The 22413-nt window shown below is 41.2% G+C and overlaps 1 protein-coding gene across 2 annotated transcripts; it reads left to right on the top strand.

The window, feature by feature from the left end:
* Positions 1 to 4979: 4979 nt before the first annotated feature.
* Positions 4980 to 20824, top strand: TYRP1 (tyrosinase related protein 1). Of its 2 annotated transcripts, none has more exons than XM_066604265.1 (8): positions 4980 to 5115; positions 8004 to 8417; positions 10827 to 11149; positions 14114 to 14318; positions 14429 to 14596; positions 14702 to 14881; positions 16707 to 16853; positions 18044 to 20824. In XM_066604265.1, exons 2-8 carry the CDS (start codon positions 8027 to 8029, stop codon positions 18232 to 18234), a joined length of 1605 nt encoding a protein of 534 aa, XP_066460362.1. In that variant the 5' UTR covers positions 4980 to 5115; positions 8004 to 8026; the 3' UTR covers positions 18235 to 20824. The 2 variants fall into 2 exon arrangements, with proteins under 2 accessions (XP_066460362.1, XP_066460363.1); XM_066604266.1 differs by having other exon boundaries at positions 4992 to 5123.
* Positions 20825 to 22413: the final 1589 nt, after the last annotated feature.

The following is a 22413-nucleotide window of genomic DNA, read 5'->3' on the forward strand; positions in this document are numbered from 1 at the left end:
GTCTAACCTTATTAAACAAGATTGATTACATTTGCCATTTAATGAGCAGTTGCCTCGGTGGACATTCTCACAAAGGACTATTTGACAGATGTTCTTACATCTGCTACAACTTATAAAGGCAATTATGAAAATGAAAGGATTCATTTACATTGGTGCAGCATGGGGATTACCTTTACATGATACTCCAGCTAAATCCTAGGTATATGGCTTCAATGGACTGTGAAAATGAAGGCTGGTAACCGACTTGCACGGCACTGTCAAAGGTACTTGAAAATGAAATAGATATTCTTAGTCCTTTAATTTTGTTACAGCCCATATGAGCCTTTGTGGAAAGCACACAGAAGGCAATGTACTAGTAACCCCGGTAATGTATGGGTTATGCTGTGTATTTCAACATAATGAGGTTGTTGCTAAGTGTGCTTTTCCCTATAAAGTGTATTAATAAAAGTACATTTAAGGGCTCCTTCACATGGGCGCTTTTTGGCTGCCCAAATCGTGGCCAGAAATCGCATGAAAGAGAGGCAGCTGCAATCAAGTCATGGCTGTATCTCCCATTTTAACGTCCATTCAGACGGCCAGGTGCGGGGTATATACGCCGCAGCCCAAAATACCATCGGCCGAGGGAGAGAGCTCAGCAAGGCTAAACTCCCACCCCTTTCTCTCCCCTCTCCACCCCTTGCCAGCTGCCGGCAAAGGGAGGAAGCAGGAGGTTAGCAGAGCCTGTGTGCTAAACACCCTCACCCTTTCTGCTCCTTGCCGGCAAGAGTAAGGGGCAGCATGGGGCAGGAACTTAGCAGAGCTTGTCCCTCTCCCTCCCTTCCCAGCCTAAGGGAGCTGCCGGCGAGGGGAGGGACTTTAGCGACGCGAGCCACTGCTAAACTCCCTCCTCCTTCCCTTTCCTGATGGCTCTCATAGGCTCCCATAGCAGTCTATGGGAAGGGACGGCTTATCCCGCAAAAGATAGGTCAAGAGCTATCTTTTTTGGCCAGGCGTAAAAATGGCTGGCCAGAATGTGCACCGTATGTGCTATCTTTTCTGGACGGCCGATTCCCTTGTTCTTTTCTTCTCTTGCTGTATCTATAAGGGCCTACTCACACGACTGTATATATGCAGCTATTTAGCCATGTCCAAAAATTAGGTAAAAATCACGACCATCTGAACCATTGGATTCCAATCTATTCATTTAGATGAGCGACTTTTAGCCACATAAAGGAATCACAGTGGAAAAAATAGGAGCAAATTTTCTTTGCATGTAAAAAATGCACATGTCCTCATTGAAAAGCATTGGTTCCAATAGATGCAAATCGCAAACGCACCTAACATGCATTTGAAAAAATTCTCATCTGACTGAGCCCTGAAGAGCAAACAAATATATTTTATATAAAGATTTTAGATTTAAAAAAAAAAAAAAGGAAAAATTGTCCAATACGTGTCTATTAAATCACTCATTGGAAACTGGGGTGCAGGTAGGCGGGGCCAAAGATGACCCTAGGAAGATCCTATTAATCACAGATGCAGAAATGCGAACTGATAATCTACTATGATGGTGCTGTTATATTTGCCTTAATTAATACTGTATGTCCAGTAACCCCCAACAGGTTTTGTCATTAGCATACCTACCAGTAACTATTGAGCTTGCCTGCATGTATCCATTGAGAAGTCTTGTATTGTAAGTTATGTCAGATCTGCATTTTATAATATTTTAATGCTTTTAGAGTATTTTTCTTTGTAAGGATCCAGCCAAACCATCTGCAAATACCTAAGCAGTGTGATCCTCATATGCATTTTGCTTCTCCTCTAAAACTTTTGTGAGAACACAAAACCCTCCTTCATAGACTCCTTGGAGGGATTCATGTGATTCTCATTTTTATTCGCCCTTAGCAAAATTCTTAAGATACAACGTATCATGCTATTTTATTAATAAGGATGTCAAACAATGGTGGATTAATGACCATGTGTTCATCAGAGGATGTTATTTCTTCTTAAGTCCACTGTCACAAAATCTGACCCCTACTATACAATGAATTGCTTCTATAGTTGCAAGGCTTTTCTCATATTGTAACACATTCCAGTTCTCATGTATTCAGTAACATTGCAATATTCCAGCATAACCTGGATAATGTGGAACTTGCAGATTTTCTGGTCATTCATAATGTCCTACAGAAATCCAGGTCTGTCAAAGGACATCCTCACCACCTTCTGAGGAGCTTTATTGTCTTTCTCATTAGATGATGTTGATGGGGATAGCCTAAGTGACCGAAAGTCCCACTTCCGGGGAACCAAGGTTTTCATAGGCAGCTGCTTATCTCCATTGAAGTAACATTCCCAGTAAGTTGAACTGACGTGTTCTTGGGGCAAGCAAAAAGATAAGTATTGGGTGATTTTTTTGCCTCATTCTCTCAATATGATATTTTTGCCAGGGGATTTCATTGAGGTTGCCTTAAATATGCAGACAACTCCACAGGGTACAGCATCAGGGCTTATTCGCACAAGCGTATATCAGCCGATATACGCGACCATCTGATGCATTGGATTCCAATGCATCAATTCAGATGGCCAATTTTTAGGTGCATAAAAACAGTAAGCTGGAAAAGATAGCACATACGGTGCACATTCAGGTCGGCCATTTTTACGTGAACTATCTTCCAGGCAGGAATGCGGTGGACAGTCCCATAGACTCCTATAGGAACCTATAGGAGCTGCTGAAAAAGGTAGGTAGGAGGGAGTTTAGCAGAGGGTCTGCTAAACTCTCTCCCCTTTCTCTCCCCCACTCTGCCCCTTGCCGGCTGTTGGCAAAGGCAGTGGGCGGGACGGAGCAGGAGATTAGCACATAAGCTCCTGCCCCCTTCCTTTGCCAGCAGCCAGCAAGGGGCGGAGAGGGGAAGGGAAAGGGGAGAGAGTTTAGCAAAGGTAAACTCTCTCCCCCCACCCAGAGGTATCCTGGGCTTGGCGTATACTCGCAGCTCCTGGGCCATCTGAACGGGTATATAAATGGGAGATGCAGCCGTGACTTGGTAACAGCTGCCTCTCGTTCATGCGATTTTTGTCTGCGACCGAAAATCGCAGTGCTTGTGTGAAGGAGCCCTCAGACTGGAGCACCTTGTTATTTACTTGAGTGCTAATTAATACAGAACATACCAATTGATTGCATTATAAATTTTGCAATAATATTCATGTAGACACATTAAGGGCTTATTCAGACAACCGTATTTACACAGATATTTATCCGCAGAAAAACCATGACCGTGCGACGCATTAAAAAAGTTGTTTTTGGTCGCCAGTTTTATAAGCTGCATAAAAAGACAGGTTTTGCCCTATCTTTCGACCTGATACACAGCAAGCTCCCATAAACTTCCATGGCAGCTGGAAAAAAGGGAGGGGGAGGGAGTTACCCTGCGTACAACACTGGGAAGAGAAGACAGCTGGCCCTAATTAGGCATTAATTGTCATTCTGAACATTTTATAGTGATCGCTGGTTTTCATCACTTCTGCAGATTTTTTAGTATGCAGAAAATTTTTCAATATGACGTGTGAATGACATGAAATACGCGACTCAAGATTGGGACTCGATCGCAGCAAAACATCTTTCATACAATTACACACTGCAAAGGGGCGAAGGTATAAATGCATATGGTCTCCAAGTATATTGTGCATCTCATTGTACATTGCGCATGCATTTGCTCTCTCCTCATAGACTTCTATGTGAACCTTTGGTGCACAAATGTGCACAAAAGTAGATCATATTGTGTTTTCTTCCGCTTGCACAAAAAGAGGAAGTGAGAATGAGACCTTTTAAATCAATCGGTTCTATTCTCTGTGTATTGTTCACGCAAAAAGGTGCGCAAATTCGCCCACGTGAAGGAACCCAAACAAATACTAATGCAAGATAATGAACAAATACTGCAAATAGGGCCTAAGGGCTCCTTCAGACGGGCATAGTTGCGCACATATTTGCACACGCATAAATTGCGTGCACAATACGCAGAGAACAGAATCCATTAATATCAATGGGTTAGTTCTCTTTTTCCGTATTTTGTGTGCGCATTTCTCACATGCTGTATTTTGTGTGCATTTGTGCACCCGAGGTCCCCATAGAAGTCTATGGGAGGTGTGTAAATGCTAGCACAATGCGTACAGGAACGCACAATTCACTGTGGAGTTCTTTGACATAAAAGAACACATCTCGACCTCATTAGAATAAAGACCCATTTAAATCAGGGCGCGGGTGCGTTGTGCATGCATATGAACACGCCCTGCATGTGCAAAAAATACAGTACAACGCACACACACGCACAATTCAACCTCGTTCAAGCGTTTCCAGACAACTGAACGAGTGTACTTTAAATGCGCACAATACTGTGCATCCTTGCGCAATTTCACATGGGCGGAGAATCCCCCCACCCTGATTTAAATGGCCATAAATCCAAACAAGGTGCCAGTGTTCACGAGTAGTCACAGCATATCAGTGTGTACATGTGTGCGCATTTGAGTACCTCCCATAGACCCATACAGGCTTCTTTGGTGCGCAATTGTTCACAACACAACAGGACCTATTTTTTTCGCCATTGCGAACCGCGAACGCAAAAAAAAGAAATGAGAATGAACCCATTGAAGTCATGGAGTTCTAATCTCTGTGCAGGATTTTTCGGCGTGCAAAAATGCGCTAAAATATGCTCGCCTGAAGGAGCCCTCATGGTACAAACGCTGAAGCATGCAAATTTGCGCCTACGCTCGTCTGAAGGAGCCCTTAGCACGCTCTGAGGCAGCAGTGCTGATATAACTTCTCCCTGTGCTGCAGCTTTAACATGAAAGACAATTGCTTCCTTTTTCGGAAGGGTCTGAGATGACGGAAGCATCCGTAAGTATGTATGGTCAGGTTCTACAGAAATGCCCGTCTCTGACCCATGCTGGCTCCTTCTGGTCACAAGGCAATCAGCAGGAAAGCGGTCATGTGCTTGGTGAACTACACTAACATAAAAGGATTAGGGTGGGCAGGGAAACTCTCTTGACTGCATCAAAGGGATTATTAAGTAATGGAGCATAAAACAAACTAAGGAAGGTTGTCATATTTAGGAAATCTGCTTGCTGGGAAGAAGCCGATACAAAATATAGCAGGTACTGGGGTAGGAGAACTCTATCTTATCTGTTATCTGTCCGATGTATTGTATTGTGCTCTTACTATGCTACGTGCATCAGGCTAGTTTCACACCAACGTATTACATCTGCTTCACTTCTACGTTCACGTGAAACTGGCCTTAACCTGTTGCTTAGCACTTATTGATATAGTGAGTTGTAAGTTAGCTATTGCCTGATATTTCCAGTGACTGTTTGGATAAGTACTATGTTTTAAGCCCAGTATTTCCCATCTGTGTTTTGTGGGTCATAATACGAAGTGAATGAAAACCGATAGGGCTATTCACATGTGTGGGTGCGCTAATATTGTCCATTTTGGATTAGTAAAAACACTCATTATAGCCTATAGAAAGTGATTTAACTATGGATGTCGGTTTTTGCGCAGTAGAAGTTAAACCCAATCAAAGCAAATAGAGAAGAAGTACTGATGGAACACAGATACTATTTCATCTGTTATGCATCCGCTTGTGAGAAACTGGTCTTACCAGAACACAATAGGACTCCAAAACGTATTGCCTCACCCACAGTCCATCATTCGGAAGGCTCTTATGTATGACTGCTTTGTACTAAGGTGTCAGCACCTTTGTGTGTCTGAATATCTTTGCTAAGTATTTTAAGTGCAAAACAGAAGTTTTATGGATGAAAGAACATTACTGAATCACCACGTCCCTTAGTCAGGGTGCAGGAAAGGAACTAAAGCTTTTAATCTAATCCTTTTTTACCTTTAATCAATAGTGCTCAACAAAAAAAACGTACAATAATAGTCCTGTGTGTTACAGTGCAACAACACACCCACCTGGTGTAAAACACAGGACACAAGTACACATAGAAACAACACACTGTTACAAATAATTTACAAACATACATATAAAAAACATACATAAAAAGGGGAGACTGTGCACACAATCAGATATACATGGGTATAGTGACTTAAATCACAATATGATAGATAGATGTTGTCTAGATAGATAGATAGATAGATAGATAGATAGATAGATAGATAGATAGATAGATAGATAGACAGATAGATAGATATGAGATAGATAGATAGATATGAGATAGATAGATATGAGATAGATAGATAGATAGATAGATAGATAGATAGATAGATAGATAGATAGATAGATAGATAGATAGATAGATATGAGATAGATAGATATGGGATAGATATGAGATAGATAGATAGATAGATAGATATATAGATAGATAGATAGATAGATAGATAGATAGATAGATAGATAGATATGGGATAGATAGATAGATAGATATGGGATAGATAGATAGATAGATAGATATGAGATAGATAGATAGATAGATATTAGATAGATAGATGATAGATAGATAGATAGATATGAGATAGATAGATAGATAGATAGATAGATAGATAGATATGGGATAGATAGATAGATTGTATAAATAGAGATAGATAAATAGATAGATATGGCTATCATCAATAGTATTTCTAGTGAAATACTTATACAGACACCATTCTATCTATCTGTCTGTCTATCTATCTATCTCATATCTATTTATCTATCGCATATCTATCTATAATTTTGCGATAGATAGATAGTATGGTGTATTTCGTTATATATACTATGTTACTAATATATATCTATCTCATTATCTATCTATCTCATATCTATCTATCTATCTAATATCTATCTATCTATCTATGTCATATCTATCTATCTATCTATCTATCTCATATCTATTTATCTATCTATCTCATATCTATCTATAATTTTGCAATAGATAGTATGTATTAGTATTTCGTTATATATACTATGATACTAATATTTATCTATCTCATATCTATCTATCTATCTATCTGTCTCATATCTATTTATCTATCTCATATCTATCTATAATTCTACGATAGATAGATAGATAGTATGGTGTCTGTATAAGTATTTCGTTATATGTACTCTGATACTAATATCTATCTATCTATCTCTCTCTCATATCTATCTATCTCATATCTATCTATCTATCTCATATATATATATATATCTCTTATCTAGCTATCTATCTATCTCATATCTATCTATCATCTATCTCATATCTATCTATCTATCATCTATCTCATATCTATCTATATATCTATCTATCATCTCATATCTATCTATCTATCTATCTCATACCTATTTATCTATCTATCTATCTCATATCTATCTATCTATCTATCTCATATCTATCTATCTATCTATCTCATATCTATCTATGTATCTATCTCATATCTATCTATCTATCTATCTATCTATCTCATATCTATCTATCTATCTATCTTCTATCTATCTATGTATCTATCTCATATCTATCTATCTATCTATCTCATATCTATCTATCTATCTATCTATCTCAATTTATATTATTGTGATGTCAGACACTATACCCATGTACAGCCGAATGTGTGAACAGTCTCTTCTTTTCATGTATCTTGAATACATATTTTATATTTGTGTGTTTGTGATTATTTGTAATAATGTATGTTATTTCCATGTATACTTGTGTCCTGTGTTTTAGACACACTGGATGTGTTGTTTAATCAATAATGTGGAAAACATTCCCTTTGGTGAGAGTATGGGATATTTTAGTCTGTAAGTACTTCAATCATATTTGACTTCTGATTAATTTGGCCTCGTGTCTTTAGGATCTTTGACCTATGTCTGAACAAGTTACATATTACACCCAGTATGGTATCTTGCAATTACATAGGCTTTACTGGAGGAGGAGACGTGTATCCCAGCCGGGAGGTTCTGTCTTCATGCCTTATGAGGCTGTATTGTCAAAGTTTTTTATTACAGGCTTTAAATGTTCCAACTCTGACAATATGACGTTTGTTGTACCTGTATCTGCTCTTGTTTCAGCTGGGACCGTCCAGCACACAACTATGTGGTGCTCTAGATCTTGGAGGTTTTGCTCAGTGGCGATGGTGTTCGCACTCTTTCAGGACTTGGCATTGGCACAATTTCCTCGTCAATGTGCCACTCCGGAAGCGTTAGTGAGTGGCGAGTGCTGCCCGGGTGTGTTTCCTCAGTTGTCTCCAGATGCAAGTGACCAGTGTGGTGCTACTGTAGGTCGCGGTCTATGCGGACCTGTTCGTGTGGATTCGAGGCCTCACGGACCCCAGTATCAGCTTGATGGGACAGATGACCGCGAACAATGGCCCATTCGTTTCTTTAACAGAACATGTATATGTGTTGGTCGATTCTATGGGTACAACTGTGGCAGCTGCAGACCTGGATGGACAGGGGATAACTGTGACCAACTTCTTGTAGCAGGTAAGTAATAACTGGCTCTTTATCCTATGCAGTGTGGAAAGGATAAAGGATTTTTTCGCATTAGGGCTCCTTCACACAGGCGTATATGTATTTGTGCGTGCCTCAGCGCTGTGCTTATGCAGAATGAATTATGCCTTTTTGCGTGCGTGTCGGCATATTGCACTGCAGTTTTTCTTGCCCACAAGGCATGTTCATAAGATGCACCACTTGAAATGTCTAATTAGTTCCAGATGTATTTTTTTCCAGCACAATTAGGTAACATATTATGTATCTCCTTGCGTATTCCATGCGCATTTGTGCACCCCACAATTGACTTTTACGGGGACCTTGGGTGTGCAAAGCACAGAAAAGTAGAGCATGCTGCATTTTTGGCTTTTTTTGCGGTCAAATGTGAATGCAAAATACAGAAATGTGAACAAACCATTGAAATCAATGGGTTCTATTATCTGTGTATCGATAAATACGCCCGTGTGAAGGGGCCCTTGAACAGCCGAATTTGGCTTGCTTAAATTATTGATATGGGTGCTCATTCAAAAATATAGTAGAGGAAAGATGGAGAAAACCTTTCCCTAAAGCCTCCTTCACACAACTGTATGCGGTTATACGTTTGCCCGTATGCCCCGTATAATCGCATGAATGAAGTATTGCCGTGATTGAGTCCCGATTTCTAGTTACATGGGCTGCTGCTGCGTATCGGCAAAAATATACTCGGAAGTGATGAAAACCATTGATCGCTGTAGAATGCTCAGAATGACCAATAATGCTTAAATCGGGCAGCTGTGTTCTTTTACCAGTGTTGTAAGCCGGGTAACTCTCCCACCCCTCTCCCTTTTTTCCAGCTTCCATTGAAGTCTATGGGAGCTTCCTGCGTATCTCGGCAAAAGATAGGAAAAGACTTAAATTTTCATGTATAAAATCAGCAACCAGAAACGGTCGCATATTTGCTATTTTTGTTTTCACCCAAAAATCGTTCATCTGAATGAATACATTGAAATCCAATGTTTCGGATGGTCACGATTTTTGTGCGACTAAACATCTAAATATAGCTGAGGTTGGAGACTTGTCTTCTGATGACGAGGATGCTCTTTTGCCTTGGTTGCTGTCGCGCAGATTTGGGCATCACATGAGATGGTGGAAGATGTTCCTAGAAGGAGGAGGTTCAGGGTTCATCCTCTGTTGTCCCAGAATGCCGGCCTCTGCTCAACTCAATTGATGAGCGTCTCCATCTCCACTCGGTTGAGCTTCCAAAATGGCTGCCGTGCCTTCTCTGCAATTTGCTGGAAACTTTATAGCGTCCTGACAGGTGGCTGCGAAATTATGACATTTTTCATGCATGTTCATGTGCATTTGAGCACCCCCATAGACTTCAATGGGGACCTTTGGTTCAAATGCACAGAAAAATAGAGCAAAACGCGTATTTTTTCACCCAACAGAAATGCATATGCGAAAACTAGTAATGTTAGCGAACCCATTGAAATCAATGGGTTGTAATTAGAAATGAGCGAACGTGCTCATTTAGGACAATTACTTGATCGAGGATCGCTTTTTTAGAGTAACTCCCTACTTGGGCGGAAAGATTCGGGGGGTGGCGGGGTGCAGCGGGGTGGAGCGGGGGATAGCAGGGGGGAACAGATGGGAGCTCTCTCCCCCCCCCCCCCTCCCACCGCAACCGCCCACTCACCCCCGGCGCCCCCCCGAATTTTTTCGCCCGATTAGGCAGTTACTCAAAAAAAGCGATCCTCGATCGAGTAGTTGCTCTAAACAAGCACGTTCACTCATCTCTAGTTGTAATGTCTGCGGTTTGCATAAGCATGAGCCCTCAACCTGACGACAATTTTATCTCATTAACAGAATATACCTTGGAGTTGTAATGAATACGCTGCTATCGCATACTTTATATGCTTGCAATGTTATACGAAATGCTATATCATCCATGTGACCCGCGGCAATGCTTGATCCTCCCGCCCGGTTTACGGGACGTCACAGGCGCTGCCGCCAATAACAGAACTCAGGGATTGAGCGCTGGGCTGTCATTGGTTGCTGCACCTGTGACGCCCCATAAACGTGATGTCAGAGGGGAGACCCACTACCGCGGGTAAAAGCCCTTCTGCATGAAGCAAAGTAACAAATAGTGATATACTCACATCTTCCTGCTAGTGCTGTGTCCCACGGTAGTGGGGAGAGGCGACACCACGTAATGTCACCTCTCCCCACTAACGCGGGACTGGGGAGAGGTGAGTATATCACTATTTGTTACTTTGCCTCATACAGAAGGGCTTTTACCTATAAGCTACAACATGGACGACCCCTTCAAGGAGCTTGCAATGGATACTGCAGCTATGTGTTATACAGTGAGTGATATCTTTTTATTGGTAATCATATAAAGTATAACTTGCTGTCTTGTTGTAGTGAGAAGAAATCTCTTGGACTTGCGGCCGGAAGAGAGACAACGTTTTATTAACGCACTTGATCTCGCCAAAACCTCTGTGCACCCAGACTACGTCATCGCAACGCGCCATTATAACGAACTCATTGACCAAGAAAGAAATACTACTAACTTTGAAAATATTTCCATCTATGATTTCTTTGTTTGGACGCATTACTACAGTGTTAGTAAAACGTTTCTTGGCCCAGGCCAGGGGAGCGCCGGTGGCATAGACTTCTCTCATGAGGGTCCTGCTTTCCTTACCTGGCACAGATACCATTTGATGCAACTAGAAAGGGATATACAGGTACGGCTATGTATAAGTCTACAACTAACATTTTTAATATGTACTGCCTTTCCGAAGTTGTCATGTAGTATTGAGATTGCCATGGCCAAGTGCTGACAGTGGTGATAGTAGCTTGGCTTCCTCTTAGGGTTACACCAGTTATTATGATGCCTTTAAAAGTGCATTTTGGGAAGGGGGGGTTGTTAATGAGGTTCACAAAAGTATACATTTAATATAAACCCTAGGCAGATTCCTGCCCAGTTACCCACCAACATTCCTCTTATACAGGGTGGAGCGCGGTAATTTGCTAATTTGGGAGTGATATAAAAAAATAACGAACTTGTAAAAACTTTATTTTATATTTTATTTACATTGAACAGTAGTGGAATTTACAAATTATTTGGTTTTAAATATTGTATCTGGCAAATGTTGACCTTCGCTATCCACACACTGCTGCATACGTTTTCGGAAGTTCTCATGCACTCTTTCAAGCATGTCGACTGGTATTCTGGCAATCTCAGCGTCAATATTGTTCCTTAGGTCTTCCAGGGTGTTGCTTTTTTGAGTTGCAGGTTGTGGCAGCGCTGTTGGTCGAAGAGAGGGGAGAGTGGGCGTTGCTTATAGTGGCTGACGGGAAGTTTGTCTGCAGCTGCTTTTCAGTTGCCATCATGCAGTGGACACGTGAGGAGCGTTCATTTTGTGTTGAAGCGTATTTTTCAAATAACCACTCGATCATTGCAATGCAACGTATGCAGCAGTGTGTGGATAGCGAAGGTCAATATTTGCCAGATACAATATTTAAAACCAAATAATTTGTAAATTCCACTACTGTTCAATGTAAATAAAATATAAAATAAAGTTTTTACAAGTTCATTATTTTTTTATTTCACTCCCAAATTAGCAAATTACCGCGCTCCACCCTGTACTACCAACTGTGCTAACAAAATCAGCTGTTCTTGACAACCTCTGCCGTTGCGATCCGATGCTGTAGCCCCGCCGTCCTCCTAGTGTTTGCTGTTTAAATGATGTCACCAGATATCACATGATATCACCATTCGGAACTCCGGGCATAATGGTACCTAGGATGTGAGCGCTGATACCAAGAGAACACGTTGGGATGCTTCAGCCTCTGATTGGCTGCAGTGGTCATGTGATTTTCGGTGATATTATTTTCAAGAACAAGCATCAAGAGGTTGATGGGGCTACAGCATTGGATTGCAGCAGCATAGGACAGGTAAGAACAGCTCGTTTTGTTTTTTAGCACAGTTGGCGGTGTAGGGGGATGGTTGACCGGTAAGCATACAACCCCTTTAACATTTGGTTCCTAAGTGATTTTAAATCATATCACCAGGGGTGTAGCTAAAGGTTCATGGGCTCGGGTGCAAAAGTTTATCTTGGGGCCCCCCAACTTCTCTTAACCCCTTAACACAGAGGCGTAACTTGAAGCTCATTGGCTCCAATGCAAAACCTGTAACAGGGCCCCCAACTATAATGCTTTATTCATAGTACTGGGCTCCCTATATGAGGAAGAGAGGCCTTATGGGCCCCCTAAGGCTCCTGGGCCCAGGTGCAACCACATCCCCTATAGTTATGCAAGTGTTTATCACCATAATGCATATCTTTATTAACCTGGACATAGAAGATGGAACCTGGGCTAGGCTTCTTCACTTGAAAGATGGTGAGTAAGAAGGTAAATGGTATATTGTGTGTAATATAGAAGGGGTGTGAGGCACTTCTCCATTAAACCAACTTGTATACTGATGTCACACAGTTTAAAGGGGTTGTCTCACGAAAGCAAGTGGGGTTAAGTACTTCTGTATGGCCATATTAATGCACTTTGTAATATACATCGTGCATTAAATATGAGCCATACAGAAGTTATTCACTTACCTTCCCTGCGCTGGCGTCCCCGTCTCCATGGCTCCGTCTAATTTCAGTGTCTAATCTCCCGATTAGACGCGCTTGCGCAGAAGGGACTTCTCCTATCTGTTCGGCCCGGCACGAGCGGCATTCTGGCTCCGCCCCCTTGTACGTGTCATCGCGTAGCTCTGCCCCGTCACATGTGCCAATTCCAGCCAATCAGGCACATTTTACTGTACTTCCTGTGCTAGCGGTGGTCATTCACACTGGAACGGGTCACACCTGCGCCGTGATTGAAAAGGCAGTGTAGTCTAAACAGTCCCCAGTGTTATCGATTTCCCCACAAAATTGTGCATTTTATTGCGCAATTTTGTAGGGAACTCCTATGGTGCTTTAGGTGTGCAAATGCGCATAAAGATATAGCATTTTAATTTTTCTCCTTGCGCGCATAAAAGCGAAAGTGTGAATGAACCCATTGAAAACAATGTAACAGAGTATATCAGCGGGAGGCAGCTGTCATTGTTTAACAGCGCCCAGTGCGGCTAAATTCCCTCCCTCTCCCTTTCCCCGGTAGGCTTGCATAGCCTCTCATAGGAGACTACGGAGCTGCCGGAGTTGTGCCGTCAAAAGATAGGACTTGTCCTATCTTTTGACGGGATATTTTTTTGTTGCATCAAAAATGTGTTCATCTGAAAGAACCCAGAGGAAACCTTAGGTTCTTTTAGATACGATTTCTTAATGCACCTAATGTGTGGCACAACTTCCATCGTTCAGTGGACATTGCATGTCTTACTGTCATGATATGGACCAGAAAAAAGGGCAGGCAACATATTTTTTCTTTTTTTTTTCGAAAGGGCCAATGGTCCATATAAAAAAGCACTTAATAAATAGCCTCGTAGGCTACAATGTGTCTGTGTGCTTTCCACAGCACATGGATGGAATATACGACCATGGGAATAAGGCCTGAGACATGAAACTGATGTAAATAAAAATGAAAATCAGCCTCACTTGGGTTAAGTTTGTGCAGATTCAGTAGTCTACTACATAAACTGAAGACAATGAAGTCGTCAATAAACTGGTATCCAGAGGTGTTTTCCATGCATAACCGATCTTTGTCTTGTTTAGAACCTTTTGCAGGATCCTTCTTTTGCACTTCCTTACTGGAACTTTGCTATTGGTGGAAATGAATGTGACATTTGTACGGATGACCTTATGGGTGCAAGAAGTAATTTTGGACAAAATCTCCTAAGTCCCAACTCTGTGTTCTCTCGTTGGCAAATTGTATGTGAATTTGTGGAGGATTATGAAAGCTTAGGGACTATCTGTAACAGTAAGTATTTGCTAGAGAAGGAAAGAGACTTTTGCTAAACATTGAACTATGTAGACGCTGACTTTTGCTAGTATGACATGAAAAGTTTATTGTATTACCTTTTATTACAGACACAGCAGTTAGTCCAATCAGACGGAACCCTGCAGGGAACATTGCTCGCCCAATGGTACAGAGGCTTCCTGAGCCAGAGGACGTACTAGTCTGCCTAGAAGTCAATTTGTTTGATACACCCCCATTCTTTTCAAACTCTACGGAAAGTTTTCGGAACACCATTGAAGGTACCTAAAGCACCATGGAAAGTTCAACCAGATCCCTAATAGCAGGAGTGTAAGTTTGGGTGTTGACTACTTGACACATATATATCATTTTATTTATTTGTATAGGATACAGTGAACCTTCTGGACAATATAATTCCACAGTAAGAAGTCTTCATAATCTAGCTCATCTTTTCCTAAATGGTACAGGGGGACAAACTCACTTGTCTCCAAATGATCCAGTCTTTGTGCTTCTTCATACCTTTACCGATGCAGTTTTTGACGAATGGCTGAGGAGGCATAATGTAGGTAAGATCTTCTTTCATAACAAACTGTTATAGAAGATATGTAATCAACAACTAGAATGAAATTGCAGCCTGGCAACTGAAGTGCTGCTGTAAAATGCAATATGATAATGCATCACTCTTTGGCTTCCTACGTATATTTTTTCTCTGGCATTTTTTGATCCTAAAAAAATACGTGAATTAAAATAAATATTTTTTCTCCCCTTTATCTCTATTTATCTCTCACTTTCTCTATTGCAAGAAAAAGATAACATAAAAAATATGGTGTTTTTATGAATAGCACTGTTTCGAAACAGCCTTAAGAGTTGGTTTCAAACTGTTTTTTTCTGCAAAAATTTTTTTTTTTCCTGTCAAAAAATGTTATCCCCATCTGTTTATTATAGGTCAGTAGTAAAGTATGAAATGCCCTACTGTGTTTTTTGTAGTGGTGTTTTTCCCCCCACTTTCAATGCATTTTTGGGTCCATGGTGTGTTCTGTAAATTACCACATGCTCTGTGTATGGTGGGTTTTTAGCATCTTTCCATATCCATTTTTTATAGGAAAGAAGGCCAAAGGGAAAAAATGTATGTGTGAATTTGAAAAAAAAAGTAAATAAAAAACAGGCATCATCCAAAAATAGCATACAATGCAATACATTTTTTTTCTGCCATTTTTTTTCACCCAAGCAACACCAGAAGAAAGACTGAAGGTCTTAAACCCCTTAACATCCCAGGACATACCGTTATATCATGGGGGTTTGGAGTTCGCACCCAATGCCATTCCATTGTCGTGCCGGCTGTCTTTGACCGCTGACACCTGCCCGCAACAGCTGTTAACCCTTTAAATGTCATGGTCAATTCTGACAGCAGCATTTGAAGACCGTGAACTGTATTCTGGGGTCACGAAGGCCTCCAGAGCTGCTATGGATGATTGCCCATCAAGCCATGCTTGTGGTATATCTTGATAGAATGCCTGTCAGAATATGGTAAAATGCAATACTATAGTATTGCATTATTCTCTATGAGTGATCAAATGATTGGAAATTGAAGTTCTCTATAGGGACTAAAAAAGATGTAAAAAGCAGTTTTAAAAAGTTGTATTCATTAAAATAATGAATAAAAAGTATTAAAAGTTTTTTAAAAGCCCTTTTCCCATATTTATAATTAAAAAAAAAAGCATATTTGGTATTGCTGCAACCGTAAAAGCCTAATATATATAAGTAATGCATTATTTATCCCACACGGTGAACGTCATCAGAAAAAAAAACACAACATAAGAATTGCGCTTTTTTTGGTCCCCTCATCTACAATAAATTGTTGTAATAAAAAGTAGTCAAAATGTTGTATGTCATCCGAAGTGTTATCGAAAGAAACTATTGGATGTCCCACAAAAGATGAACCCTCACACAACTATGTCAACGAAAAAATAAAAAAGTTAAGGCTGACAAAATAATTTTATTTTTTTTAATTAGTACAGCAAAAAAAAATGATAGCACATTTCTTCTTAACAAATGAATTGTCTTGTAATTGACATTATTTCCACTATAAGTGGAACGGAACCGTACAGCGCTGGTGGACCCTATTGACTATAATGGGATCCTTCCCCTTTGCGACCAGCTGCCCGGCTTGTTGATGAAAGAAAAAGAGCTGCAAGCAGAGCTTTTTCTTCTGGTATGTTCAGCTAGATCTGCGATGGAACCTCTGTCCGGAGGTTCCAACACAGATGTGAAACCAGCCTTAAATATCCCCAGAGGTTCACAATCAAATTACAACAACATTTTAAAGTATTTTAAATACAAGCAGTTCACTGTTTATTTCTTAACATGTTCCTCTGTACTTCCCAATCTTAGATTTCAATCAGTATCCACTGGAAAACACACCAATCGGTCATAACAGGCAATACAATATGGTTCCATTCTGGCCACCAGTGACCAATAATGAAATGTTTGCCCTTGCTCCAGACAACCTGGGATATTCATACGATGTTCAGTGGCCTAGTAAGTATTCAAATGACCTTGATTCCTGTGTGCCTCAATTTATTTTAGTTATACAACAAATTGGCCCATATATGTTACTGTAGGTTGGGAGAGAAAAAACTAAATTTGACCACCTGGGCCTATGTGGTTTTCAGTTGGGCTGTGATGTTCAAATGCTTGGCAAAGGCCAGGGTCAGCGGAAAATTGGAAAATAATGTTGACAGACTTAACCCTTTCCAATCCACTGTCTGACGTCTAAAGACATTATGATTGAAGGCTGTACAGCTCCGATGTCGGACGATGTCCGGTAGGGTATTCTTACTGTAGATTACTCTGTTGTCAGGGGCCTCTCCAGCATGTCCTATACCACAGTACTGGCTCTAGCCAGCAGATGGCGCCATTGTATAATGGGAGAAAGAAAAAGCCCCGTAGGAAACATTGAATCCAAAATTGGATTGCAAAGGGTTAAAGGCATTGTATTGTTTAGAAAACAAATTTAAATTTCACTTGCACTTACAGATGACTTTTCCAAATAAGCAGTTGTCTCTGTACATAAGGAATAACAAAATTCATGGTCATTATATGACTTGTATATGGATTTTTTTCACCAGTTTTCACCTTTGAGTACATGAATTGTAATTTTCAGTTTTCCCTGAACTGGTGGAGACTAGCTACTATGATACAGAGGGATCAGCCCTATTCTAATTTTCAGAAGGAAAGACTAGAAGCAATGAGATGAAACTGAAAGGCAGAAGACACAGATTAGATATTAGAAATTAAGATTTTGATATTAAGGGTGATCAATGAGTCGAACAGGTTACCATAGGAGGTGGTGAGTTCTCCTTCAATGGAAGTCTTCAAACAGAGGCTGGACAGACATCTGTCTGGGGTTATTTAGTGAATCATATATTGAGCAGGGGGTTGGACCTGAGACCCTGGAGGTTTCTTCCAAGTCTACTGTTCTATGATTCTATGTCCTCTATACACTTCACATGGAAAAACAGCAGATCCTGCTCTCTAACTCTCTGTGGCACCCACAGAGAAATAACAGCATCATGGATGACTATGTACAGTTGTACTGTGCAGTGTATACGAGATTCAAGTACTTATGACATATAAAACACTTACTATTACCTGCAGTAGCATTGCCTTAAATGTAAATAATAGTTTGGTAAATTTGTTTTAACTGTGTGTTTCCCTTACCTCTTTAGGTCGTGCATTAAGCAGTACAGAGATCATCACCATAGCAGTTATAGCAGCTTTGGTTCTTGTGGCTATAGTTTTTGCAGGTACCACATGTGCTGTTCGCCGCAGGACCAAAAAGAGCGAGGTACTTCAACCCCTTCTTGGTGAATCTTATCCACGTTACGCTGAAGATAAGGAAAATACACACTCAGTGTGAAATATCTACAATTTTCACCAGCTTTTAAATGCTTAATAATGTAATCTTTAGGTTATAATGTATATGCAAAAAGTTTCTTCTTTTTAAAGGGCCACTCCATTAAAACTCATTTTTCCATCCCTGCCCCTCTCACCTGATTACTTGTCAGACTCTGGAGGTCTCCTCTATGTAATCCAGCCGCTTCCCTGTAGTGTAGCCCCCTGTCTGATACTTATCATCCACCATCTTGAAAGTGAGAGATATTAGTTTCACTTTCACATCTGATCCTATGATGCATCAGCCCAGCTAAACCGGTGCCTATGCCATTTCTTTCTGAAGTGGCAGGGGGCAGTTTAATTATCATTGCTTTCTGTATTTACTTAAACAAGTATACAGTCAGGAGGATGAACTGTGATCTCCTCTGTTATAACTGTGTGACAGGAGCTGAGTGATAATCATCAGTAACTGTGACAAGAATGACTGTGCCCTACAGTAGGCAGGTCCTAAGTAATAGCATTGTGCAGACTGATAAACTGAGTTAATTTGAGAATACATAACCCTCAGAAAATCTGAGCTGGTCAGAACTGAGATCACATGACCATCTGAGGAAAAAGAGTCAAGGAGTTTCAGATGGAAAAAAATAACTAACCATGGTAAAAGTAGCCAACATGTGTATACTAGGGAATAACTACATAATGAATGAATAAGAAAAAAATCAATGGAGTGGCCCTTTAAATTGTTGCTGAGAAAACTAAAAGCCTATGGTGCTCTGCTAGCCAGAAATCAATTAATTAGACCTTAATATGAGAGAACAGGTTTCTGTGAATCACTACATGAACCCACTATCTGGATGGTGGCTTTGGAAGAAATCCTTTGAGTTGATATTCATACAATGTGACAGTCAAAGGCCGGGCTCACACAACAGTATGCTCACTGCGTATTACCCACACAGTTCTTGTGCGCATAATACACAGTAGCAATCTCCCATACACTTTAATCATGCTGCTAACACAAGCCACACGAAATACGTGGCATGCACTATCTTGGCACATACTACACGCCCATGCATGCCAAAATAGTGTATTGGCATTGGTGGCACATTTTTGTGTGAGCCTGGCCAAATACAAAATGACCATAAGTAACGTAAAAATGCTTCGAATTTTCTGGTGTGAATATTCACCCCCATGTTTATTAGGCTTTTCTTGTTACAGGTATACCTTGTATGGTTATTGGATATTATTGTTGTCATGCCATAGACTACATTAAAAACAAAATGTTATGTTTGTCAAAAGTTTTTTTGTAGACCTGTGGCCAGATTATAGACAGACAAGGTTTCACATAGGGGGTGAATCAGGGGCGTTAACTATAGGGGATGCAGAGGATGCGCTTGAACCTGGGCCCGGGAGCCTTAGGGGGCCCATAATGCCTCTATTCTTCATATAGGAAGTACAGTACTAGGAAGAAAACACTATATTTGGGGGCCCTGTTAGACCCAATTTACACTGAAAGATTACCCGTCAAAAATCGCTCAAACAACTGTTTGAGTGACAGTTTTGAGCAAACATCTTTGCATAGTCTATAGTAGCCAATTAGCTACTAAAGAGCTATGCAGGCGGACCGGGACACTGCTGCTATCGCCCGGAGAGCAATACAGCTGTCTTACATAAGCAAACAGCTGCATTGTTCTCCGCGCTTACAGATCATGTCCCACTGTGAACTATCTGCGTGACGCGAGCTGAAAGAATCTTATTAGTGCTGCTGACTGTGATAACAGCCTGCACTGCTGATAAGAGTTCATCGCTCAATTCTAGAAAACTAGAGTTGAGCAAGGAACGAATCTTGCACGAAAACTGCACAACATCCGTGCATTTAGATGTAACATTTAAAAGATGGCTTTTGAGCGAATTTTGAGCCTTTACAAATGGGCCTTTACAAATTTTGCATTGGGGCCCAGAAGCTTCAAGTTACACCTCTGGGGTGAATGCCTATACTACACCTGCACTACAACTATTGTGCGTTAGTGCCTCCTTCACTAAGGCTCTAACATATTTTATAAGTTCATCTTGCTGGCAAAAAAATTGATAATTTTGATTTATGGAGCAGTAAAAGATGTCACCTTTTTGTGCAGTGTTGACATCGGCCTCGTTGATACCAGTCCATTAATAACTCTACCATCCAACTACTAACGTGTTGTGTGGGTTGAATACCAATTAGACTGACTTGGGACATGTGGCCAGCAGAGACCTGCATCCAATAGTGTTCATGGCCGACTTACATTTTCTGAACCCCCATCGCCTGCTTTTTTGTGTTTATATGCTAATCTCTGAGTACGGTGATATTCCTATATTTCACAAGCGTGTGGCGATACATTTATGAGTACGCGACTTTGTAAAATATTCTCCCGAAGAGTTCCACAAAAGCCGAATATTAATTTTTGTTTTATTTCTATTTATTTTTTAGCTGAATTTGCAATGTTGCTTTATTTCATATTACCGCTTGTCAGAGTTCATAAATGTACAGCCCAGCTTTTCCTTGCTCTCCAGCATGTAACTATATAAATTGACAGATGTTTGCTAAATAAAGGTATGCTGCGAGTTCATCTCGAAATCAAGTTATTCCATCTTCTTAAACTTCTTTTAATATAGTTTTTTGAATGTTTTATAATGTTCATTGTCATTGCAACACCTTAAAGGTGTTGTCTCGTGAAATCAAGTGGGGTTCAGCACTTCTGTATGGCCATATTAATGCACTTTGTAATATACATTGTGCATTAATTATGAGCCATACAGAAGTTATTCACTTACCTGCTCCGTTGCTAGCGTCCCCGTCGCCATGGATCCGTCTAAATTCGCTGTCTTCTGGCGTTTTTAGACGCGCTTGCGCAGTCCGGTCTTCTCCCTGGTGAATGGGGCCGCTCGTGCCGGAGAGCTGGTCCTCGTAGCTCCGCCCCGTCACGTGTGCCGATTCCAGCCAATCAGGAGGCTGGAATCGGCAATGGACCGCACAGAGCCCACGGTGCACCATGGGAGAAGACCCGTGGTGCATCGTGGGTGAAGATCCCGGCGGCCATCTTGGTAAAGGAAGAAAGAAGTCGCCGCAGCGCGGGGATTCGGGTAAGTAATAAACTTTTTTTTTTTTAACCCATCCCTTGGGTTTGTCTCGCGCTGAACGGGGGGCCTATTGAATAAAAAAAAAACCCGTTTCGGCGTGAGACAACACCTTAATTTCTGCTTATGTGCTAGAGATGCAGCAAAGTCTAACCTGACAGTGGAAACAATGTATATGAATAGACTCTAAGTAGGGTGTCCTCTTTTCTTTGTAAACTACTGGCCCTTAGGCCACTTTCACATAAGCACATGTATTCCAGTGCTCTTTTCCACTGCTAGTCTTGTCTGACATGTACTGATGCCAAATACTGTCATGTGAAAGTGGCCTTATTAAGGCAAAGGCTACACAATCTTCTGTGCAGGGTGACAGCTACGATGGCAAGACTTGGCAGCCGCAGTCAACAGACAGAAATTGAGTGAAGAGAGCATGTATCCTTCATGAACCTTTTATCAATACGAAATACGTCTGCAGACTATTCCAGCTGAAACTGCATGACACAGCGATTTAAGCCTTTTTGATTCTGCATCAAAATCTTGTGCAGAATTCTTACTGTGTTTCCCCCCCAAATAAGACACTGTCTTATATTTTTGTCTTTAAAAAAAGGCAGTGTCTTATTTTTTTTTGGGGGGGGGGGGGGGTCTTATACTCACCTGCCCGACGGCGTCTGGGTCACTCACGCTGGTCTTCGGTGCTGCCGCAGGCCGCAGTGTAATCCTCAGTGTTGACACAGCACTCTCTTTCTGGTGACAGGGCTTTGAATACCCTGCCTCCAGCAAGCGAGTGCTGTGATTGGACCACGAGCACCGCTGGCTCAAGCAATCAGAGCTGGCGCTCGATGAACCATTCATAGCGATTCAGTGATGCAGTTCACTGAATGACTGTGAATGATTGAGCGCCGGCTCTGATTGGGTGAGCCAGCGGTGCTCATGATCCAATCACAGCACTTGGTTGCTGGAGGTGGGGTATTCAAAGCCTCCTCACCAGAAAAAGAGTGCTGTGTCAATGCTGAGAACAGGGCAGCCTGCCGCAGCGCCAGAGACCAACGGGAGGGACCACCGGGTAGGTGACTATTGATGGGTTTTTTTGCCATGT

This window comes from Eleutherodactylus coqui, chromosome 5 (genome assembly GCF_035609145.1).
Source record: "Eleutherodactylus coqui strain aEleCoq1 chromosome 5, aEleCoq1.hap1, whole genome shotgun sequence".
Lineage (NCBI taxonomy): Eukaryota > Metazoa > Chordata > Amphibia > Anura > Eleutherodactylidae > Eleutherodactylus > Eleutherodactylus coqui.

Coding starts and splice junctions, on each gene's coding strand:
- TYRP1 (XM_066604265.1), top strand. CDS start 8,027: ATGTGGTGCTCTAGATCTTGGAGGTTTTGCTCAGTGGCGATGGTGTTC. Junction 11,150..14,113: donor AACTAGAAAGGGATATACAG/GTACGGCTATGT, acceptor TGTCTTGTTTAG/AACCTTTTGCAGGATCCTTC. Junction 16,854..18,043: donor ATACGATGTTCAGTGGCCTA/GTAAGTATTCAA, acceptor TTACCTCTTTAG/GTCGTGCATTAAGCAGTACA.